At 55.9% G+C, this 20,914-nt stretch overlaps 2 protein-coding genes across 2 annotated transcripts in view; one reads left to right on the top strand and one right to left on the bottom strand.

Moving 5' to 3' along the window:
- Positions 1-1,266: 1,266 nt before the first annotated feature.
- Positions 1,267-17,280, top strand: LOC131590134 (uncharacterized PE-PGRS family protein PE_PGRS54-like). Its single transcript, XM_058860033.1, has 7 exons — positions 1,267-1,360; positions 2,830-3,000; positions 4,220-4,350; positions 8,239-8,356; positions 13,640-15,773; positions 16,044-16,565; positions 17,174-17,280. The coding sequence occupies exons 1-7, from the start codon at positions 1,346-1,348 to the stop codon at positions 17,278-17,280; spliced, it is 3,198 nt and encodes a 1,065-aa protein (XP_058716016.1). The 5' UTR covers positions 1,267-1,345.
- A 1,150-nt stretch (positions 17,281-18,430) lies between these two features.
- LIPE (lipase E, hormone sensitive type) overlaps positions 18,431-20,914 on the bottom strand; it is a 35,200-nt gene continuing 32,716 nt past the window's right edge. The window contains exons 10-11 of the mRNA XM_058860032.1: positions 18,706-18,715; positions 18,431-18,604 (exon numbers count right to left, since the gene is read on the bottom strand). Of these exons, the coding sequence (XP_058716015.1) occupies positions 18,431-18,604; positions 18,706-18,715 (184 nt within the window). The remainder of the gene's footprint in view (positions 18,605-18,705; positions 18,716-20,914) is intronic.

Below are 20,914 nucleotides of genomic sequence, written 5' to 3'. Positions count from 1 at the left end.
TCCCCAGGTGTGTCCCCAGGTGTCCCCAGCTGTCCCCAGGTGTGTCCCCAGCTGTCCCCAGATGTCCCCAGGTGTCCCCAGCCCCTGACCCAGGTGTGTTTTAGGTGTCCCCAGGTGTCCCCAGGTGTCCCCAGGTGTCCCCTGACCCAGGTGTGTCTCCCAGCCGTACAGGTGAGTGCCGCCCCGTGTGCCGCCAGGGCTGCGCCAACGGTACCTGCGTGGAGCCCGACAGGTGTCGCTGCCACTTCGGCTTCGTGGGCAACACCTGCGCCACGCCCTGCGCCTGCAACGGCCACAGCGACTGCGCGGGACCCGCAGCGCGACACACCTGCCTCAGGTGTATGAACAACACCCAGGTGAGCTCACCTGGGACACCCAAAACACACCTGGGGACACCCAAAACACACCTGAGATACACCTGGGGACACCTGGGGACAACCAAAACACACCTGGGACACACCTGGGGACACCTGGGGACACCTGGGGACAACCAAAACACACCTGGGACACACCTGGGGACACCTGGGGACACCTGGGGACAACCAAAACACACCTGGGGACATCTGGGTACACCTGGGACACACCTGGGTCACACCTGGGTACACCTGGACACACCTGGGGACACCCAAAACACACGTGGGGACACCTGGGACACACCTGGATACACCTGGAGACACCTGGAGACACCTGGGGACAGCTGGGGACACCTAAAACACACCTGGGGACACCCAAAACACACCTGGGGACACCTGGGACACACCTGGATACACCTGGAGACACCTGGAGACACCTGGGGACAGCTGGGGACACCTAAAACACACCTGGGGACACCCAAAACACACCTGGGGACACCTGGGACACACCTGGGGACACCCAAAACACACCTGGGGACACCTAAGATACACCTGGGGACACCTGGGGACACCCAAAACACACCTGGACACACCTGGGGACACCCAAAACACACCTGGGATACACCTGGACACACCTGGGGACACCTGGATACACCTGGGGACACCCAAACCACACCTGGGGACACCTGGATACACCTGGGGACACCCAGAACACACCTGGGGACACCTGAGATACACCTGGACACACCTGGGGACACCTGGGGACACCCAAAACACACCTGGATACACCTGGGGACACCCAAAACACACCTGGGGACACCTGGGGAACACCTGGGGACACCTGGGGGACGCCTGGACACACCTGGACACACCTGGAGACACCTGGGGACACCTGGGGGGGTTTCGGGGGCAACACCTGCGCCACGCCCTGCGCCTGCAACGGCCACAGCGACTGCGCGGGACCCGCAGCGCGACACACCTGCCTCAGGTGTATGAACAACACCCAGGTGAGGGGGTGGGGCACCTGGGGACACCTGGGGACACCCAAAACACACCTGGAGACACCCAGAACACAGCTGGGGACACCCAAAACACACCTGGGACACCCAAAACACACCTGGAGACACCCAAAACACACCTGGGACACACCTGGATACACCTGGGGACACCCAAAACACACCTGGGGACACCTGAGATACACCTGGGGACAGCTGGGGACACCCAGAACACACCTGGGGACACCTGGGGACACCTGGGACACACCTGGGGACACCCAAAACACACCTGAGATACACCTGGGACACACCTGGAGACACCTGGGGACACCCAAAACACACCTGGGGACACCCAAAACACACCTGGGGACACCCAAAACACACCTGAAATACACCTGGGGACACCCAAAATACACCTGAGATACACCTGGAGACATCTGGGACACACCTGGGGACACACCTGTCTCACCTGTCCATGTCTCACCTGTCCCTTTGTCACCTGTCCATGAGATCTCACCTGTCACCTGTCCCACCTGTGTCACCTGTCCCTGTGTCACCTGTCCCTGTCCCACCTGTGTCACCTGTGCAGGGTCCCCAGTGCCAGCAGTGTCGGCCGCTGTTCGTTGGCTCCGCCCTGGGGGGCGGGTCCTGTCTCACCTGTCTCACCTGTGTCACCTGTCTCACCTGTCCCTGTGTCACCTGTGTCACCTGTGTCACCTGTCCATTGTCACCTGTGTCACCTGTGTCACCTGTGTCACCTGTCCATTGTCACCTGTGTCACCTGTGTCACCTGTGTCACCTGTGTCACCTGTCCCTGTCCCACCTGTGTCACCTGTGTCACCTGTCCCATCTGTGTCACCTGTGTCACCTGTGCAGGGTCCCCAGTGCCAGCAGTGTCGGCCGCTGTTCGTTGGCTCCGCCCTCGGGGGCGGGTCCTGTCTCACCTGTCCCTGTGTCACCTGTCCCACCTGTGTCACCTGTCCCTGTGTCACCTCTGTGTCACCTGTCCCTGTGTCACCTGTGCCTGTCTCACCTGTGTCACCTGTGTCACCTGTGTCACCTGTGTCACCTGTGTCACCTGTGTCACCTGTGCAGGGTCCCCAGTGCCAGCAGTGTCGGCCGCTGTTCGTTGGCTCCGCCCTCGGGGGCGGGTCCTGTCTCACCTGTCGCTGTGTCACCTGTGTCACCTGTGTCACCTGTGTCACCTGTGTCACCTGTCTCACCTGTCTCACCTGTCTCACCTGTGTCACCTGCCCATTGTCACCTGTGTCACCTGTGTCCCCTGTGTCACCTGTGTCACCTGTCCCTGTGTCACCTGTGTCACCTGTGTCACCTGTGTCACCTGTCTCACCTGTCTCACCTGTCCCTGTGTCACCTGTGTCACCTGTCCCTGTCTCACCTGTGTCACCTGTGTCACCTGTGTCACCTGTCCCTGTGTCACCTGTGTCACCTGTCCAATGTCACCTGTGTCACCTGTGCAGGGTCCCCAGTGCCAGCAGTGTCGGCCGCTGTTCGTTGGCTCCGCCCTGGGGGGCGGGTCCTGTCTCACCTGTCGCAGTTTCTGCCGGAACCGCGCCCAGGTGTGCCTGAGCCGCGCCCAACTGGAGCAACACCGAGGAGACCCCCGCAGGTACCCCCTGGAGCCACACCTGGTGAGCACCTGGGACAGCTGGGGGGGCCTGGGGACACCTGGGGACACCTGGGGACACACCTGGTGAGCACCTGGGACAGCTGGGGGGGCTTGGGGACACCTGGGGACACCTGGGGACACCTGGGGGGGCTTGGGGACACCTGGGGACACCTGGGGACACCTGGGGACACACCTGGTGAGCACCTGGGACAGCTGGGGGGCTTGGGGACACCTGGGGACACACCTGGTGAGCACCTGGACACACCTGGGGACACCTGGGGGGACTTGGGGACACCTGGGGACACACCTGGACACACCAGGACAGACCTGGGGCACACCTGGGGGGTCTTGGGGACACCTGGGGACACACCTGGGGGTACATGAGGACAGCTGGGGAGGCTTGGGGACACCTGGGGACACCTGGGGACAGGTGGGGACAGCTGGACACACTTGGGACACACCTGGGGGCATGGGGGAAAACCTGGGGACACCTGGACACACCTGGGGACACCTGGGGACACACCTGAACACACCTGGACTCACCTGGGGACACCTGGGACTCACCTGGGGACACCTGAGATACACCTGGGGACACCTGGGACATACCTAGGGACACCTGGACTCACCTGGGCTCACCTGGGGACACCTGGGGACACCTGGGGACACACCTGGGACACACCTGAACGCATCTGGACACACCTGAACACACCTGGACTCACCTGGGGACACCTGGACTCACCTGGGGACACCTGGGGACACCCCTGGACTCACCTGGGGACACCCCTGGGGACACCTGGACTCACCTGGGGACACACCTGGACTCACCTGGGGACACCTGGGGACACCTGGACTCACCTGGGGACACCTGGGGACACCTGAGATACACCTGGGGACACCTGGGGACACCTGGGGACACCCCTGGACTCACCTGGGGACACCTGGGGACACCCCTGGACTCACCTGGACTCACCTGGGGACACCTGGGGACACCTGAGATACACCTGGGGACACCTGGACTCACCTGGGGTCACCTGGACTCACCTGGGGACACCTGGACTCACCTGGGGACACCTGGGGACACCCCTGGACTCACCTGGGGACACACCTGGGGACACCTGGGGACACCTGAACTCACCTGGGGACACCTGGGGACACCCCTGGACTCACCTGGGGACACACCTGGACTCACCTGGGGACACCTGGGGACACACCTGGCCTCACCTGTGGCCTCACCTGTGCAGATCCACACCTGGGTGTCGGAGGGTCCCAGCGAGGCCGAGGCCGTTTGCGTGAACTGCCAGAACAACAGCGTGGGGGACAGGTGTGACACCTGCCGGGCCGGGTTCTTCATGCTGGACGGTACCTGCACCAGGTGAGTGACACACCTGGGGACACCTGGGGACACCTGGGGACACCTGGGGACAGCTGGGTGGGGATGGGGACAGGTGTGACACCTGCCGGGCCGGGTTCTTCATGCTGGACGGGACCTGCACCAGGTGAGACACCCAAAACACACCTGGGGACACCTGGGGACACACCTGGGGACACCTGGGGACCCCTGAGATACACCTGGGGACACCTGGGGACACCTGGGACACACCTGGGTGGGGATGGGGACAGGTGTGACACCTGCCGGGCCGGGTTCTTCATGCTGGACGGGACCTGCACCAGGTGAGTGACACACCTGGGGACACCTGGGGACACCTGGAGACACCTGGGGACACCTGGGGACACCTGGGGACACCTGGAGACACCTGGGGACACCCAAAACACACCTGGGGACACCTGGGGACACACCTGGGGACACCTGGGGACACCTGGGGACACCTGGGTGGGGATGGGGACAGGTGTGACACCTGCCGGGCCGGGTTCTTCATGCTGGACGGGACCTGCACCAGGTGAGACACCTGGGGACACCTGGGGACACCTGGGGACACCTGGGGACACCCAAAACTCACCTGGGGACACCTGGGGACACCTGGGGACACCCAAAACACACCTGGGGACACCCAAAACACACCTGGGGACACCTGGGTGGGGCTGGGGACACACCTGGGGACACACCTGGACACACCTGGGGACACCCAAAACACACCTGGGGACACCTGGGGACACCTGGGGACACCTGGGGACACCCAAAACACACCTGGGGACACCCAAAACACACCTGGGGACACCTGGGGACACCTGGAGACACACCTGGGGACACACCTGGGAACAGCTGGGGACACCCAAAACACACCTGGGGACACCTGGGGACACCTGGGGACACCTGAGATACACCTGGGGACACCTGGGGACACCTGGGGACACCTGGGGACACCCAAAACACACCTGGGGACACCTGGGGACACCTGGGGACACCTGGGTGGGGATGGGGACAGGTGTGACACCTGCCGGGCCGGGTTCTTCATGCTGGACGGTACCTGCACCAGGTGAGACACCTGGGGACACCTGGGGACACCTGGGGACACCCAAAACACACCTGGGGACACCTGGGGACACCTGGACACACCTGGGGACACCTGGGGACACACCTGGGGACACCTGGGGACACCTGGGGACACCCAAAACACACCTGGGGACACCTGGGGACACCTGGGGACATTGGGGACACCTGGGGACACCTGGACACACCTGGGGACACCTGGGCGTGCGATAAAATGAGAAAAATGGGAAAAAAATAAGAAAAAAATGGGAAAAAAATGAGGAAAAATTGGGAAAAATGGGGAAAAATGCAGAGAAATTGGGAAAAAATTGGAAAAAAAATAATTAAAAAAATAATAAAAAAATGAGAAAAAAATGAGGAAAAAATGAGGAAAAATGAGGAAAAATGGTCAAAAAAATAAGAAAAAAAATGAGGAAAAATCAGGAAAAATCCGGAAAAAAATAAGAAAAAAATGGGGAAAAATGGCAAAAAATGAGGAATGAATTGGGAAAAATAAGGGGAAAAAACAAGAACAAATAAGAAAAAATGAGGAAAAAGATGGGAAAAAAATAAGAAAAAAATGAGGAAAAATCGGAAAAAATGAGGAAAAATTGGGAAAAAAATGAGGAAAAAATTGGGAAAAAGTGAGAAAACAATGAGGGAAAAATGAGGAAAAATTGGGAAAAATGGGGAAGAAAATGAGGAAAAAAATGAGGAAAAATGGGGGAAAAATGAGGAAAAAATTGGGAAAAAGTGAGAAAAAAATGAGGAAAAATTGGGAAAAAAATAAGAAAAAAATGAGGAAAAACTGGGAAAAATGGGGAAGAAAATGGGGAAAAAAATGGGGAAAAAAATGAGGAAAAATGGTCAAAAAAATAAGAAAAAATCTGGAAAAATCTGGAAAAAAATAAGAAAAAAATAAGAAAAAAATCAGGAAAAATCCGGAAAAAAATCAGAAAAAAATGAGGAAAAATGGGAAAAATTTGGGAAAATTTGGGGAAATTTGGGAAGAGTTGTGAGGAGTGGGTGGGGCTGTCTCAGGTGAGTTTACCTGTGGTGCAGGTGTCAGTGTAACGGACACGCCGACACCTGTAAAATGAGGAAAAATGGTCAAAAAAATAAGGAAAAAATGAGGAAAAATCAGGAAAAAACCGGAAAAAAATCAGAAAAAAATGGGAAAAATTTGGGAAAATTTGGGAAAATTTGGGAAGAGTTTTGAGGAGTGGGTGGGGCTGTCTCAGGTGAGTTTACCTGTGGTGCAGGTGTCAGTGTAACGGACACGCCGACACCTGTAAAATGAGGAAAAATGGTCAAAAAAATAAGAAAAAAATGAGGAAAAATCAGGAAAAATCCGGAAAAAAATAAGAAAAAAAAGAGGAAAAGTCTGGAAAAAAAAATAAGAAAAAAATGGGGAAAAATGGGAAAAAATGAGGAAAAATGAAGAAAAATGGGGGGAACAAATGGGGAAAAAAATGAGAAAAAATTGGGGATAATGAGGAAAAAATAAGGAAAAATTGGGAAAAAAATGAGAAAAAATGGGAAAAAAAGAGAGAAAAAATTGGGAAAAAATGAGGAAAAATTGGGAAAAATGGGGAAAAAATGCAGAAAAATCTGGAAAAAATTGGGAAAAAATAATAAAAAAATAAGGGAAAAATGAGAAAAAAATGAGGAAAAAATGAGGAAAAATGGTCAAAAAAATAAGAAAAAAATGAGGAAAAATCAGGAAAAATCCAGAAAAAAATAAGAAAAAAATGAGGAAAAATGGGAAAAAATGAGGAATGAATTGGGAAAAATAAGGGGAAAAAACAAGAACAAATAAGAAAAAATGAGGAAAAAGATGGGAAAAAAATAAGAAAAAAATGCGGAAAAATCGGAAAAAATGAGGAAAAATTGGGAAAAAAATGAGGAAAAAATTGGGAAAAAGTGAGAAAAAAAATCGGAAAAAATGAGGAAAAATTGGGAAAAATGGGGAAGAAAATGAGGAAAAAATGCAGAAAAATTGGGAAAAAATGAGGAAAAAATTGGGAAAAAGTGAGAAAAAAATGAGGGAAAAATGAGGAAAAATTTGGAAAAAAATAAGACAAAAATGAGGAAAAAATGAGAAAAAAATAAGAAAAAAATGAGGAAAAATCAGGAAAAATCTGGAAAAAAATAAGAAAAAAATGGGGAAAAATGGGAAAAATTTGGGAAAATTTGGGAAAATTTGGGAAGAGTTGTGAGGAGTGGGTGGGGCTGTCTGAGGTGAGCTCACCTGTGGTGCAGGTGTCAGTGTAACGGACACGCCGACACCTGTAAAATGAGGAAAAATGGTCAAAAAAATAAGAAAAAAATGAGGAAAAATCAGGAAAAAAATGGAAAAAAATAAGAAAAAAATGAGGAAAATTTGGGAAAATTTGGGAAAATTTGGGAGGAGTGGGTGGGGCTGTCTGAGGTGAGCTCACCTGTGGTGCAGGTGTCAGTGTAACGGACACGCCGACACCTGTAAAATGAGGAAAAATGGTCAAAAAAATAAGAAAAAAATCAGGAAAAATCAGGAAAAAACCGGAAAAAAATCAGAAAAAAATGAGGAAAATTTGGGAAAATTTGGGAAAATTTGGGAGGAGTGGGTGGGGCTGTCTGAGGTGAGCTCACCTGTGGTGCAGGTGTCAGTGTAACGGACACGCCGACACCTGTAAAATGAGGAAAAATGGTCAAAAAAATAAGAAAAAAATCAGGAAAAATCAGGAAAAAACCGGAAAAAAATCAGAAAAAAATGAGGAAAATTTGGGAAAATTTGGGAAAATTTGGGAGGAGTGGGTGGGGCTGTCTGAGGTGAGCTCACCTGTGGTGCAGGTGTCAGTGTAACGGACACGCCGACACCTGTAACGAGCTGGACGGAACCGGCTGCCCCTGCCAGAACAACACCGAGAGCGGAGCCTGTCCCGACAGGAGAGACTGCTACAGGCACCAGGTGAGGGACACACCTGCGGGGACGTGGGGACACTTTGGGGACACCTGGGACAGCTGGGGACACACCTGGGGACAGCTGGGGACACCTGGGGACATGGGGACAGCTGGGACACACCTGGGGACATGGGGACACCTGGGGACACACCTGGGGACAGCTGGGGACACTTTGGGGAAACCTGGGGACAGGGGGGGAGATAGGGACACCTGGGGACACCTGGGGACACCTGGGGACAGCTGGGGGGACATGGGGACACCTGGGGACACACCTGGGGACACCTGGGACAGCTGGGGACACTTTGGGGACACCTGGGGACACCTGGGGGGACATGGGGACACCTGGGGACACCTGGGGACACCTGGGGACAGCTGGGGGGACACCTGGGGACACTTTGGGGACACTTTGGGGACACCTGGGGACACCTGGGGGGGAGGGGACCTGCCCGGTTCCTCCAGGGGCTCAGAACTCCCCACACTGGTGACCTCTGACCCCAGTGACACCAGTGACACCAGTGACACCAGTGACACCAGTGACCTCTGACACCAGTGACACCAGTGACACCAGTGACACCAGTGACACCAGTGACACCAGTGACCCTGACCAGTGACACCAGTGACACCAGTGACACCAGTGACACTGACCAGTGACACCAGTGACACCAGTGACACCAGTGACACTGACCAGAGACACCAGTGACACCAGTGACCCCAGTGACACCAGTGACCTCTGACCCCAGTGACACCAGTGACACCAGTGACACCAGTGACACCAGTGACACTGACCAGTGACCCTGACCAGTGACACCAGTGACACCAGTGACACCAGTGACCCTGACCAGTGACCCTGACCAGTGACCCCAGTGACACCAGTGACACCAGTGACACCAGTGACACCAGTGACACTGACCAGTGACACCAGTGACCCTGACCAGTGACACCAGTGACACCAGTGACACCAGTGACCCTGACCAGTGACACCAGTGACACCAGTGACACTGACCAGTGACCCCAGTGACACCAGTGACACTGACCAGTGACACCAGTGACCCTGACCAGTGACACCAGTGACACCAGTGACACCAGTGACATCAGTGACACCAGTGACACCAGTGACACCAGTGACACCAGTGACACCAGTGACCTCTGACACCAGTGACACCAGTGACACCAGTGACACCAGTGACACCAGTGACACCAGTAACACCAGTGACACCAGTGACACCAGTAACACCAGTGACACCAGTGACACCAGTGACCCACACCAGTGACACCAGTGACACCAGTGACCCACACCAGTGACACCAGTGACACCAGTAACACCAGTGACCCCAGTGACACCAGTGACACCAGTGACACCAGTGACACCAGTAACACCAGTGACCCCAGTGACACCAGTGACACCAGTGACACCAGTGACCCTGACCAGTGACACCAGTGACACCAGTGACACCAGTGACACCAGTGACCCCAGTGACACCAGTGACACCAGTAACACCAGTGACCCCAGTGACACCAGTGACACCAGTGACACCAGTGACACCAGTAACACCAGTGACCCCAGTGACACCAGTGACACCAGTGACACCAGTGACACCAGTAACACCAGTGACCCCAGTGACACCAGTGACACCAGTGACACCAGTGACCCTGACCAGTGACACCAGTGACCCCAGTGACACCAGTGACACTGACCAGTGACACCAGTGACACCAGTGACACCAGTGACACCAGTGACCCCAGTGACACTGACCAGTGACACCAGTGACACCAGTAACACCAGTGACACCAGTGACCCTGACCAGTGACACCAGTGACACCAGTGACCCTGACCAGTGACCCCAGTGACACCAGTGACACCAGTGACACCAGTAACACCAGTGACACCAGTGACCCTGACCAGTGACACCAGTGACACCAGTGACTCTGACCAGTGACACCAGTGACACCAGTGACACCAGTGACACCAGTGACACCAGTGACCCTGACCAGTGACACCAGTGACACCAGTGACACCAGTGACACCAGTGACCCCTGACCAGTGACACCACTGCTCCCAGTGCTCCCAGTATGACCAGTAACACCAGTTTCAATGTCCCCACAGTGCTCCAGATGCCGTGACTCGTTCCAGGGCCACCCCGTTGGTGGCCAGCAGTGTGACCCCAGTGACCCTGACCAGTGACACCAGTGACACCAGTGACCCTGACCAGTGACACCAGTGACACCAGTAACACCAGTGACACCAGTGCTCCCAGTAACACCAGTAACACCAGTTTTGGTGTCTCCCAGTGCTCCAGGTGCCGTGACTCGTTCCAGGGCCACCCGGTTGGTGGCCAGCAGTGTGACCCCAGTGACCCTGACCAGTGACACCAGTGACACCAGTGACCCAAATAGCAATGACCACTGCTCCCAGTGCTCCCAGTGCTCCCAGTATGACCAGTAACTGGTTTTTTGGTGTCTCCCCAGTGCTCCAGGTGCCGTGACTCGTTCCAGGGCCACCCGGTTGGTGGCCAGCAGTGTTACCCCAGTGACCTTGACCAGTGAAACCAGTGACACCAGTGACACTGACCAGTAACACCAGTAACACCAGTGACACCAGTGACACCAGTGACACCAGTGACACCAGTGACACCAGTGACCCTGACCAGTAACACCAGTGACACCAGTGACCCCAGTGACACCAGTGACACCAGTGACACCAGTGACACCAGTGACACCAGTGACACCAGTGACACTGACCAGTAACACCAGTAACACCAGTGACACCAGTGACACCAGTGACACCAGTGACACCAGTGACACCAGTGACCCTGACCAGTGACACCAGTGACACCAGTGACCCCAGTGACACCAGTGACACCAGTGACACCAGTGACACCAGTGACCCTGACCAGTGACACCAGTGACACCAGTGACACCAGTGACACCAGTGACCCTGACCAGTGACCCCAGTGACCCCAGTGACCCTGACCAGTGACACCAGTGACACCAGTGACCCTGACCACTGCTCCCAGTGCTCCCAGTGCTCCCAGTATGACCAGTAACACCAGTTTTGGTGTCTCCCCAGTGCTCCAGATGCCGTGACTCGTTCCAGGGCCACCCCGTTGGTGGCCAGCAGTGTTACCCCAGTGATCCTGACCAGTGACACCAGTGACACCAGTGACCCTGACCATTAACACCAGTGACAATGACCACTGCCCCCAGTAACACCAGTAACACCAGTGCTCCCAGTAACACCAGTAACACCAGTAACACCAATGACCCTGACCACTGCCACCAGTGCTCCCAGTGCTCCCAGTAACACCAGTTTCAATGTCCCCACAGTGCTCCAGGTGCCGTGACTCGTTCCAGGGCCACCCCGTTGGTGCCCAGCAGTGTTACCCCAGTGACCCTGACCAGTGACACCAGTGACACCAGTAACACCAGTAACACCAGTGACCCTGACCAGTGACACCACTGCTCCCAGTGCTCCCAGTATGACCAGTAACTGGTTTTTTGGTGTCCCCACAGTGCTCCAGGTGCCGTGACTCGTTCCAGGGCCACCCCGTTGGTGGCCAGCAGTGTTACCGCCTGCTGGCCGTGGAGCAGGAACACCAGTAACACCAGTAACACCAGTGACACCAGTAACACCAGTAACACCAGTGCTCCCAGTATGACCAGTAACTGGTTTTTTGGTGTCCCCACAGTGTTCCCGTTGCCGTGACTCGTTCCAGGGCCACCCCGTTGGTGGCCAGCAGTGTTACCCCAGTGACCCCAGTAACAATGACCACTGCCCCCAGTGACACTGACCAGTGACACCAGTGACACCAGTAACACCAGTGCTCCCAGTGCTCCCAGTAACACCAGTAACTGGTTTTTTGGTGTCTCCCCAGTGCTCCAGGTGCCGTGACTCGTTCCAGGGCCACCCGGTTGGTGGCCAGCAGTGTGACCCCAGTGACCCTGACCACTAACACCAGTGACCCAAATAGCAATGACCACTGCTCCCAGTGCTCCCAGTGCTCCCAGTAACACCAGTAACACCAGTTTTGGTGTCTCCCCAGTGCTCCAGGTGCCGTGACTCGTTCCAGGGCCACCCGGTTGGTGGCCAGCAGTGTGACCCCAGTGACACCAGTGACTCTGACCAGTAACACCAGTGACAATGACCACTGCCTCCAGTAACATCAGTAACACCAGTACTCCCAGTATGACCAGTAACACCAGTTTCAATGTCCCCACAGTGCTCCAGGTGCCGTGACTCGTTCCAGGGCCACCCGGTTGGTGGCCAGCAGTGTGACCCCAGTGACCCCAGTGACTCTGACCATTAACACCAGTGACAATGACCACTGCCCCCAGTAACACCAGTGCTCCCAGTGCTCCCAGTAACACCAGTAACTGGTTTTTTGGTGTCTCCCCAGTGCTCCAGGTGCCGTGACTCGTTCCAGGGCCACCCGGTTGGTGGCCAGCAGTGTTACCCCAGTGACCCTGACCAGTAACACCAGTGACTCTGACCAGTGACACCAGTGACACCAATGACCCTGACCACTGCTCCCAGTGCTCCCAGTATGACCAGTAACTGGTTTTTTGGTGTCTCCCCAGTGCTCCAGATGCCGTGACTCGTTCCAGGGCCACCCGGTTGGTGGCCAGCAGTGTGACCCCAGTGACCTTGACCAGTGACCCCAGTGACCCTGACCAGTAACACCAGTAACACCAGTGCTCCCAGTGCTCCCAGTATGACCAGTAACTGGTTTTTTGGTGTCTCCCAGTGCTCCAGGTGCCGTGACTCGTTCCAGGGCCACCCGGTTGGTGGCCAGCAGTGTGACCCCAGTGACCCTGACCAGTGACACCAGTGACAATGACCACTGCCCCCAGTAGCACCAGTGACACCAGTGCTCCCAGTATGACCAGTAACACCAGTTTTGGTGTCTCCCAGTGCTCCAGGTGCCGTGACTCGTTCCAGGGCCACCCCGTTGGTGGCCAGCAGTGTTACCCCAGTGACCCCACTGACCCTGACCAGTGACACCAGTGACACCAGTGACACCAGTGACACCAGTGACCCAAATAGCAATGACCACTGCTCCCAGTAACACCAGTGCTCCCAGTATGACCAGTAACTGGTTTTTTGGTGTCTCCCCAGTGCTCCAGGTGCCGTGACTCGTTCCAGGGCCACCCGGTTGGTGGCCAGCAGTGTTACCCCAGTGACACCAGTGACCCTGACCATTAACACCAGTGACAATGACCACTGCCTCCAGTAACACCAGTAACACCAGTGCTCCCAGTATGACCAGTAACACCAGTTTTGGTGTCCCCACAGTGTTCCCGTTGCCGTGACTCGTTCCAGGGCCACCCGGTTGGTGGCCAGCAGTGTTACCGCCTGCTGGCCGTGGAGCAGGAGTACTGCCTGGACCCCTCCTCACAAAGCCACTGCTTCCCCCCACCCCAGCGCCGGCCGCTGCCCCCCGGCCGCTCGGTGCCCTTCGCCGTCCAGCCCAAGTTCACCAACGTGGACATCCGCGTCACGCTGGACGTCACCTTCGGCGTGGTGGACCTCTTCGTGGCCACCTCCTACGACACCTTCGCCGTGGAGGTGGAGCCGGGGACGGGGAGGCACCGGGTCAGGCTGCAGGCGCCGGGGGGAGCGGCGGGGACGGCGGGGGACGGTGGTGGCATCTCGGGGGGGTTCGTGGATAGCTTTGGGAATGGTGGTGGCATCTCGGGGGGGTTCGTGGATAGCTTTGGGAATGGTGGTGGCATCTCAGGGGGGTTCGTGGATAGCTTTGGGAATGGTGGTGGCATCTCGGGGGGGTTCGTGGATAGCTTTGGGAATGGTGGTGGCACCTCAGGAACCGGTGGTGGCATCTCGGGGGGGTTCGTGGATAGCTTTGGGAATGGTGGTGGCATCTCGGGGGGGTTCGTGGATAGCTTTGGGAATGGTGGTGGCACCTCAGGAACCGGTGGTGGCACCTCAGGAACTGGTGGTGGCATCTCAGGAACCTTCGTGGATAGCTTTGGGACAGGTGGTGGCACCTCAGGAACTGGTGGTGACATCTCGGGGGGGTTGGTGGATAGCTTTGGGACAGGAGCTGAGACCTTCAGGACCAGTGGTGGCACCTCGGGGACCAGTGGTGGCACCTCAGGAACCGGTGGTGGCATCTCGGGGGGGTTTGTGGATAGCTTTGGGAATGGTGGTGGCACCTCAGGAACTGGTGGTGGCATCTCGGGGGGGTTCGTGGATAGCTTTGGGATGGGTGGTGGCACCTCAGGAACCGGTGGTGGCATCTCGGGGGGGTTCGTGGATAGCTTTGGGACAGGTGGTGGCAGTTTGGGGACAGGTGGTGGCATCACGGGGACCTTCGGGGACACCTCGGGGACCGGAGCTGAGACCTTCAGGACCAGTGGTGGCACCTCGGGGACCAGTGGTGGCACCTCGGGGACCTCTGGGGACACCTTGGGGACCTTTGGGGACACCTCAGGGACCGGTGGTGGCACCTCAGGGACCGGTGGTGGCATCTCGGGGACCTTCAGGGACACCTTGGGGACCGGTGGTGGCACCTTGGGGACCTCATGGGCCGGTGCCACCGGTCCCACTGGTCCCACTGGTTTTACTGGGGACCCCAGAGCTCCTGGAGCTGCTCCTGGTGGCCAAACTGGTCAAACTGGTGGCCAAGGAGGTCCCAGGGCTGATTTCAGTGGCCAAACTGGTTTCAGTAGCCAAACTGGTCAAACTGGTGGCCCTGGAGGTCCCAGGGGTGATTTCAGTGGCCAAACTGGTCACACTGGTCACACTGGTCAAGCTGATGACCCCAGAAGTTTTGGAGGCCCCAGAGCCCATTTCAGTAGCCAAACTGGTTTCAGTGGCCAAACTGGTCACACTGGCTTCAGTAGCCAAACTGGCCAAACTGGTGGCCCAGGAGGTCCCAGGGCTGATTTCAGTGGCCAAACTGGTTTCAGTGGCCAAACTGGTCAAGGTGGTGACCCCAGAAGTTTTGGAGGCCCCAGAACCGGTTTCAGTGGCCAAACTGGTCACACTGGTTTCAGTAGCCAAACTGGTCACACTGGTGGCCCAGGAGGTCCCAGGGCTGATTTCAGTGGCCAAACCAGTTTCAGTGGCCAAACTGGTCATGCTGGTTTCAGTAGCCAAACTGGAGGTCCCAGGGCTGATTTCAGTGGCCAAACCGGTTTCAGTGGCCAAACTGGTCAAGCTGGTTTCAGTAGCCAAACTGGCCAAACTGGTGGCCCTGGAGGTCCCAGGGCTGATTTCAGTGGCCAAACTGGTCACACTGGTCAAGCTGATGACCCCAGAAGTTTTGGAGGCCCCAGAGCCGATTTCAGTGGCCAAACCGGTTTCAGTGGCCAAACTGGTCAAGGTGGTGACCCCAGAAGTTTTGGAGGCCCCAGAGCCGATTTCAGTGGCCAAACCGCTTTCAGTGGCCAAACTGGTCATACTGGTCACGCTGGTTTCAGTAGCCAAACTGGAGGTCCCAGGGCTGATTTCAGTAGCCAAACCGGTCACACTGGTGGCCCTGGAGGTCCCAGGGCTGATTTCAGTGGCCAAACCGGTCACACTGGTGGCCCAGGAGGTCCCAGGGCTGATTTCAGTGGCCAAACTGGTCACGCTGGTTTCAGTAGCCAAACTGCCCAAACCGGCCAAACCATTCTCACCCACCAACCACCCTTCTCCCCCCCACCACCTTTTGGTAGCCAAACCTCTCCTCCAGGTAGCCCCAACCCCTCCTCCCCTTCCCCACCGCGTCTTTTGGAGGAACGAGCCCAAGGCTTGGTCACCTACCTGACCGTTGGCCACCCCGTGCCGGCTTTGGTGGTCCGGGGCGTCCGCGACCGCTTGGTCCTCACCTACCCTCACAGTAGCCACCCTTTGAAGTCCACCAGGTTCTACCTGCTGGTCCTTGGTGGCCCGGAACCTTCTCAGGGGCTTCTTTTTTTCCGTCAGGACCAAGCCCACATCGACCTCTTCGTCTTTTTCTCCGTCTTTTTTTCCTGTTTCTTCCTTTTTTTGGCTCTTTGCGTCCTGCTCTGGAAAGCCAAACAAGGCCTGGACGCTCGCCACGAGCGCCGGCGTCATCGCCAGGAGATGTCCAAGATGGCGGCCAGGCCCTTCGCCAGGGTCACCGTGTGTTTTCAGCCCTGCCCCCACCTGGGCTACCAAGCCCGGCAGTTTGGCTACCACGAGAGCGGGCATTGGGGGTGCGGCTATCAAAATATGGGGGGTGGCTACCAAAGTTTGGGGGGTGGGTATCAAAGTTTAGGGGGTGGCTACCAAAGTTTAGGGGGTGGCTACCAAAATTTAGGGGGTGGGGAGAGGAGTTTGGGGTCTGGCAACCAAAATAGGGCCTTGGGCTACCAAGATTTGGGGTCTGGCAACCAAAATAGGGCCTTGGGCTACCAAGATTTGGGGTCGGGCAACCAAAATAGGGCCTTGGGCTACCAAGATTTGGGGTCTGGGGAGAGGAATTTGGGGTCGGGCAACCAAAATAGGGCCTTGGGCTACCAAGATTTGGGGTCTGGAGAGAGGAATTTGGGGTCGGGCAACCAAAATAGGGCCTTGGGCTACCAAGATTTGGGGTCTGGAGAGAGGAATTTGGGGTCGGGCAACCAAAATAGGGCCTTGGGCTACCAAGATTTGGGGTCTGGGGAGAGGAATTTGGGGTCGGGCAACCAAAATAGGGCCTTGGGCTACCAAGATTTGGGGTCTGGGGAGAGGAATTTGGGGTTGGGCCAGCAAAGTTTGAGGTTTGGCCACCAAGATTTGGAGCTGGGCCACCAAAATCCCCCCTCGGGTGGCCCAAATTCCCAACCCCCAGCTCGGAACCCCCCAAATCCTCTCCAGGACCCCCCAAATTCTCCTTCGGACCCTCAAAATCTTCATTTGGGCCACCAAAATCCTCCTTTGGGCCACCAAAATTCTCATTTGGACGCCAAAAATCTCCATTCTGACCCCAAAAATCCCCGTTTTGACCCCCAAAATCTTCATTTTGACCCCAAAAATTCCCATCCTGACCCCAAAAATCTCAATTCTGACCCCAAAAATCTCAATTTTGACCCCAAAAATTCCCATCCCGACCCCAAAAATCCTCATTTTGACCCCAAAAATTCCCGTTTTGACCCCAAAAATCCCAATTTCGACCCCAAAAATCCTCATTTTAACCCCCCAAATCCTCATTTTGACCCCAAAAATCTCAATTTCGACCCCAAAAATCCCCGTTTTGACCCCAAAAGTCTCAATTTCGACCCCCAAAATCCCCGTTCCGACCCCAAAAATCCTCATTTTGACCCCAAAAATCTCAATTCTGACCCCCAAAGTCTTCGCTCCGACCCCAAAAATCCTCATTTTGACCCCAAAAATCCCAATTTCCCCCCCCAAAATCCCAATTTTGACCCCAAAAATCCCCATTTTGACCCCAAAAACCCCAATTTTGACCCCCAAAATCCGGCTTTTGACCGTCAAAACCCCAATTTCCCCCCCAAAAATCTTCATTTCGACCCCAAAAATCCCAATTTTGACCCCCAAAATCCCCGTTTTGACCCCAAAACTCCCCATTTTGACCCCCAAAATCCGGCTTTTGACCGTCAAAACCCCAATTTCCCCCCCAAAAATCTTCATTTCGACCCCCAAAATCCCCGTTTTGACCCCCAAAATCCCCGTTCCGACCCCAAAAATCCTCATTTCGAGCCCCAAAATCCCCGTTTTGACCCCAAAACTCCCCATTTTGACCCCCAAAATCCCCGTTCCGACCCCCAAAATCCCCGTTCTGACCCCAAAAATCTCAATTTCGACCCCAAAAATCCCAATTTCTCCCCCCAAAATCCCAATTTTGACCCCAAAAACCCCAATTTTGACCCCCAAAATCCTCGTTTTGACCCCCAAAATCCCCGTTCCGACCCCCAAAATCCCCGTTCCGACCCCAAAACTCCTCATTTCGACCCCCAAAATCCCCGTTTTGACCCCAAAACTCCTCGTTTTGACCCCAAAAATCCCAATTTTGACCCCCAAAATCCCCGTTCCGACCCCAAAAATCTCCATTTTGACCCCAAAACTCCCCATTTTGACCCCAAAACTCCGCGTTTTGACCCCCAAACTCGCCCTTTAACCCCTTGGCTGCCGGCGCGCGTGGCTCTGGGGGCGGCGCCGGTGACCCTGGAGCCCACGGAGGACGGGGTGGCGGCGGTGGCCACGCTCCTCTTTCAGTTGCCCGGAGCCCCCGGGGGTCCCCCGCGAGCCGCGCTGGGCTCGGCGCTGGTCACGCTGCGCCTGGGGGAGCTGGGGGGGGGGGGAGGGGCGGCGGGGGTGGGGGGAGGGGCGGCGGGGCTGGGGGGAGGGGCGGGGGGGAGGAAGGGGGGAGGGGCGGGGCTGGAGCTGACCTCGGTGGGGCTGTGAGGGAAACGGGGGGGGAGGGGAAAAATCGGGGGGTTTTGGCGGGAGTTTGGGGGGGTCCTGGGGGTTTTGGCGGGAGTTTTGGGGGGTTTTGGCGGGAAATCCCCAAAATTTTGGGGGTATCTAGGACCGGTTTTGGGGGGAAATCGCGGATTTGGGGGGTTTTGGCGGGTTTTGGGGGTTTTGGCGGGAGTTTGAGGGATTTTGGGGGGTTTTGGCGGGAGTTTGGGGGGTTTTGGCGGGAAATCTCCCAACATTTTTGGGACGATCCAGGATCGGTTTTGGCGGGAAATCCCCACATTTCGAGGATTCTCCGGGTCGGTTTTGGGGACAAATCCCGGATTTGGGGGGTTTTGGCGGGAGTTTGGGGGGTTTTGGCGGGAAATTCCCAAAATTTTGGGGGTATCTAGGACCGGTTTTGGGGGGAAATCCCGGATTTGGGGGGTTTTGGCGGGAGTTTTGGATGTTTTGGCGGGAGTTTTGGGGTTTTGGCGGGAGTTTGGGGGGTTTTGGCGGGAAATCCCCAAAATTTTGGGGGTATCTAGGACCGGTTTTGGGGGGAAATCCCGGATTTGGGGGGTTTTGGGGGGTTTTGGCGGGAAATCCCCAAAATTTTTGGGGTATCCTGGATGGGTTTTGGGCGGAAATCGCGGATTTGGGGGGTTTTGGCGGGTTTTGGGGGTTTTGGCGGGAGTTTGAGGGATTTTGGGGGGTTTTGGCGGGAGTCTGGGGGGTTTTGGCGGGAAATCCCCAAAATTTGGGGGGTATCTAGGGCCGGTTTTGGGGGGAAATCCCGGATTTGGGGGGTTTTGGCGGGAGTTTGGGGGAGTTTGGCGGGAAAACCCCCAATTTTTTTGGATTCTCCGTGTCGGTTTTGGGGGTAAATCCCGGATTTTGGGGGTTTTGGCAGGATTTTTTGGGGTTTTGGCGGGAGTTTGGGAGGTTTTGGCGGGAAATCCCAAATTCTTGGGGTGTCCGGGATCGGTTTTGGGGGGAAATCCCGGATTTGGGGGGTTTTGGCGGGAGTTTGGGGGTTTTGGCAGGAAATCCCAAAATCTTGGGTATATCCAGGATAGGTTTTGGAGGGAATTTGGGGGCTTTTGGCGGGATTTTGGGGGCTTTTGGCGGGAAATCCCCAAATTTTTGGGATGCTCTGAGCCGGTTTTGGGGGTAAATCCCGGATTTTTGGGGGTTTTATTCTGGTTTTTTGGGGGGTTTTGGCGGGAGTTTGGGGGGGTTTTGGCGGGAAATCCCCAGATTTGTGTTGAAATCCCAATTTTTGGCGGGAGTTTGGGGGGTTTTGGCGGGAAATCCCCAGATTTTTGGGGATGCTCCGGGTCGGTTTTGGCGGGAAATCCCAGATTTGAGGGGAAATTCCCGAACTTTGGGGTCGGTTGTAACCGGAAATGCCAAAATTTGTGTTAAAAACTCAATTTTTGTGTTGAAGTCTCCATTTTTGGCGGGATTTGGGGGTTGGTTTTGGCGGGAAATCCCGGATTGGGGGGGGGATTTTGGCGGGAAATCCCGGATTTTGTGGGTTGGTTTTGGCGGGAAATCCCAGCTTGGGGGGGGGGGGTTGGGCCCATTTTCGCGGGAAATTCCCAATTTTGGGGGGTTGGTTTTGGCGGGAAATCCCAGATTTTGGGGGAGGGGGGGGGGAATTTGGGCTCATTTTGGCGGGAAATCCCGGATTTGGGGGGTTGGTTTTGGCGGGAAATCCCGGATATTTGGGGGTTGGTTTTGGCGGGAAATCCCGGATTGGGGGGATTGGTTTTGGCGGGAAATCCCGGATTTGGGGGGTTGGTTTTGGCGGGAAATCCCGGATTGGGGGGGGGGGGGATTTTGGCGGGAAATCCCGGATTTGGGGGGTTGGTTTTGGCGGGAAATCCCGGATTTTGGGGGGTTGGTTTTGGCGGGAAATCCCGGATTGGGGGGATTGGTTTTGGCGGGACATCCCGGATTTTAGGGGTTGGTTTTGGCGGGAAATCCCAATTTTGGAGGGTGGGATTTTGGCGGGAAATCCCGGGTTTTTGGGGGCTGGTTTTGGCGGGAAATCCCGGATTTGGGGGGTTGGTTTTGGCGGGAAATCCCGGATTTTGGGGGGTTGGTTTTGGCGGGAAATCCCAATTTTGGAGGGGGGGATTTTGGCGGGAAATCCCGGATTTTGGGGGTTGATTTTGGCGGGAAATCCCGGAT

This window comes from Poecile atricapillus, chromosome 32, assembly GCF_030490865.1.
Source record: "Poecile atricapillus isolate bPoeAtr1 chromosome 32, bPoeAtr1.hap1, whole genome shotgun sequence".
Taxonomy (NCBI): domain Eukaryota; kingdom Metazoa; phylum Chordata; class Aves; order Passeriformes; family Paridae; genus Poecile; species Poecile atricapillus.
This window is presented reverse-complemented; position numbering and strand designations above follow the sequence as displayed.

Bases quoted from the DNA above. Each gene is read 5' to 3' on its own strand.
- LOC131590134 (XM_058860033.1), top strand. The intron at 3,001-4,219 runs GTGAGCACCTGG...TCACCTGTGCAG, and splicing joins ACCCCCTGGAGCCACACCTG to ATCCACACCTGGGTGTCGGA. The intron at 4,351-8,238 runs GTGAGTGACACA...CCTGTGGTGCAG, and splicing joins CTGGACGGTACCTGCACCAG to GTGTCAGTGTAACGGACACG.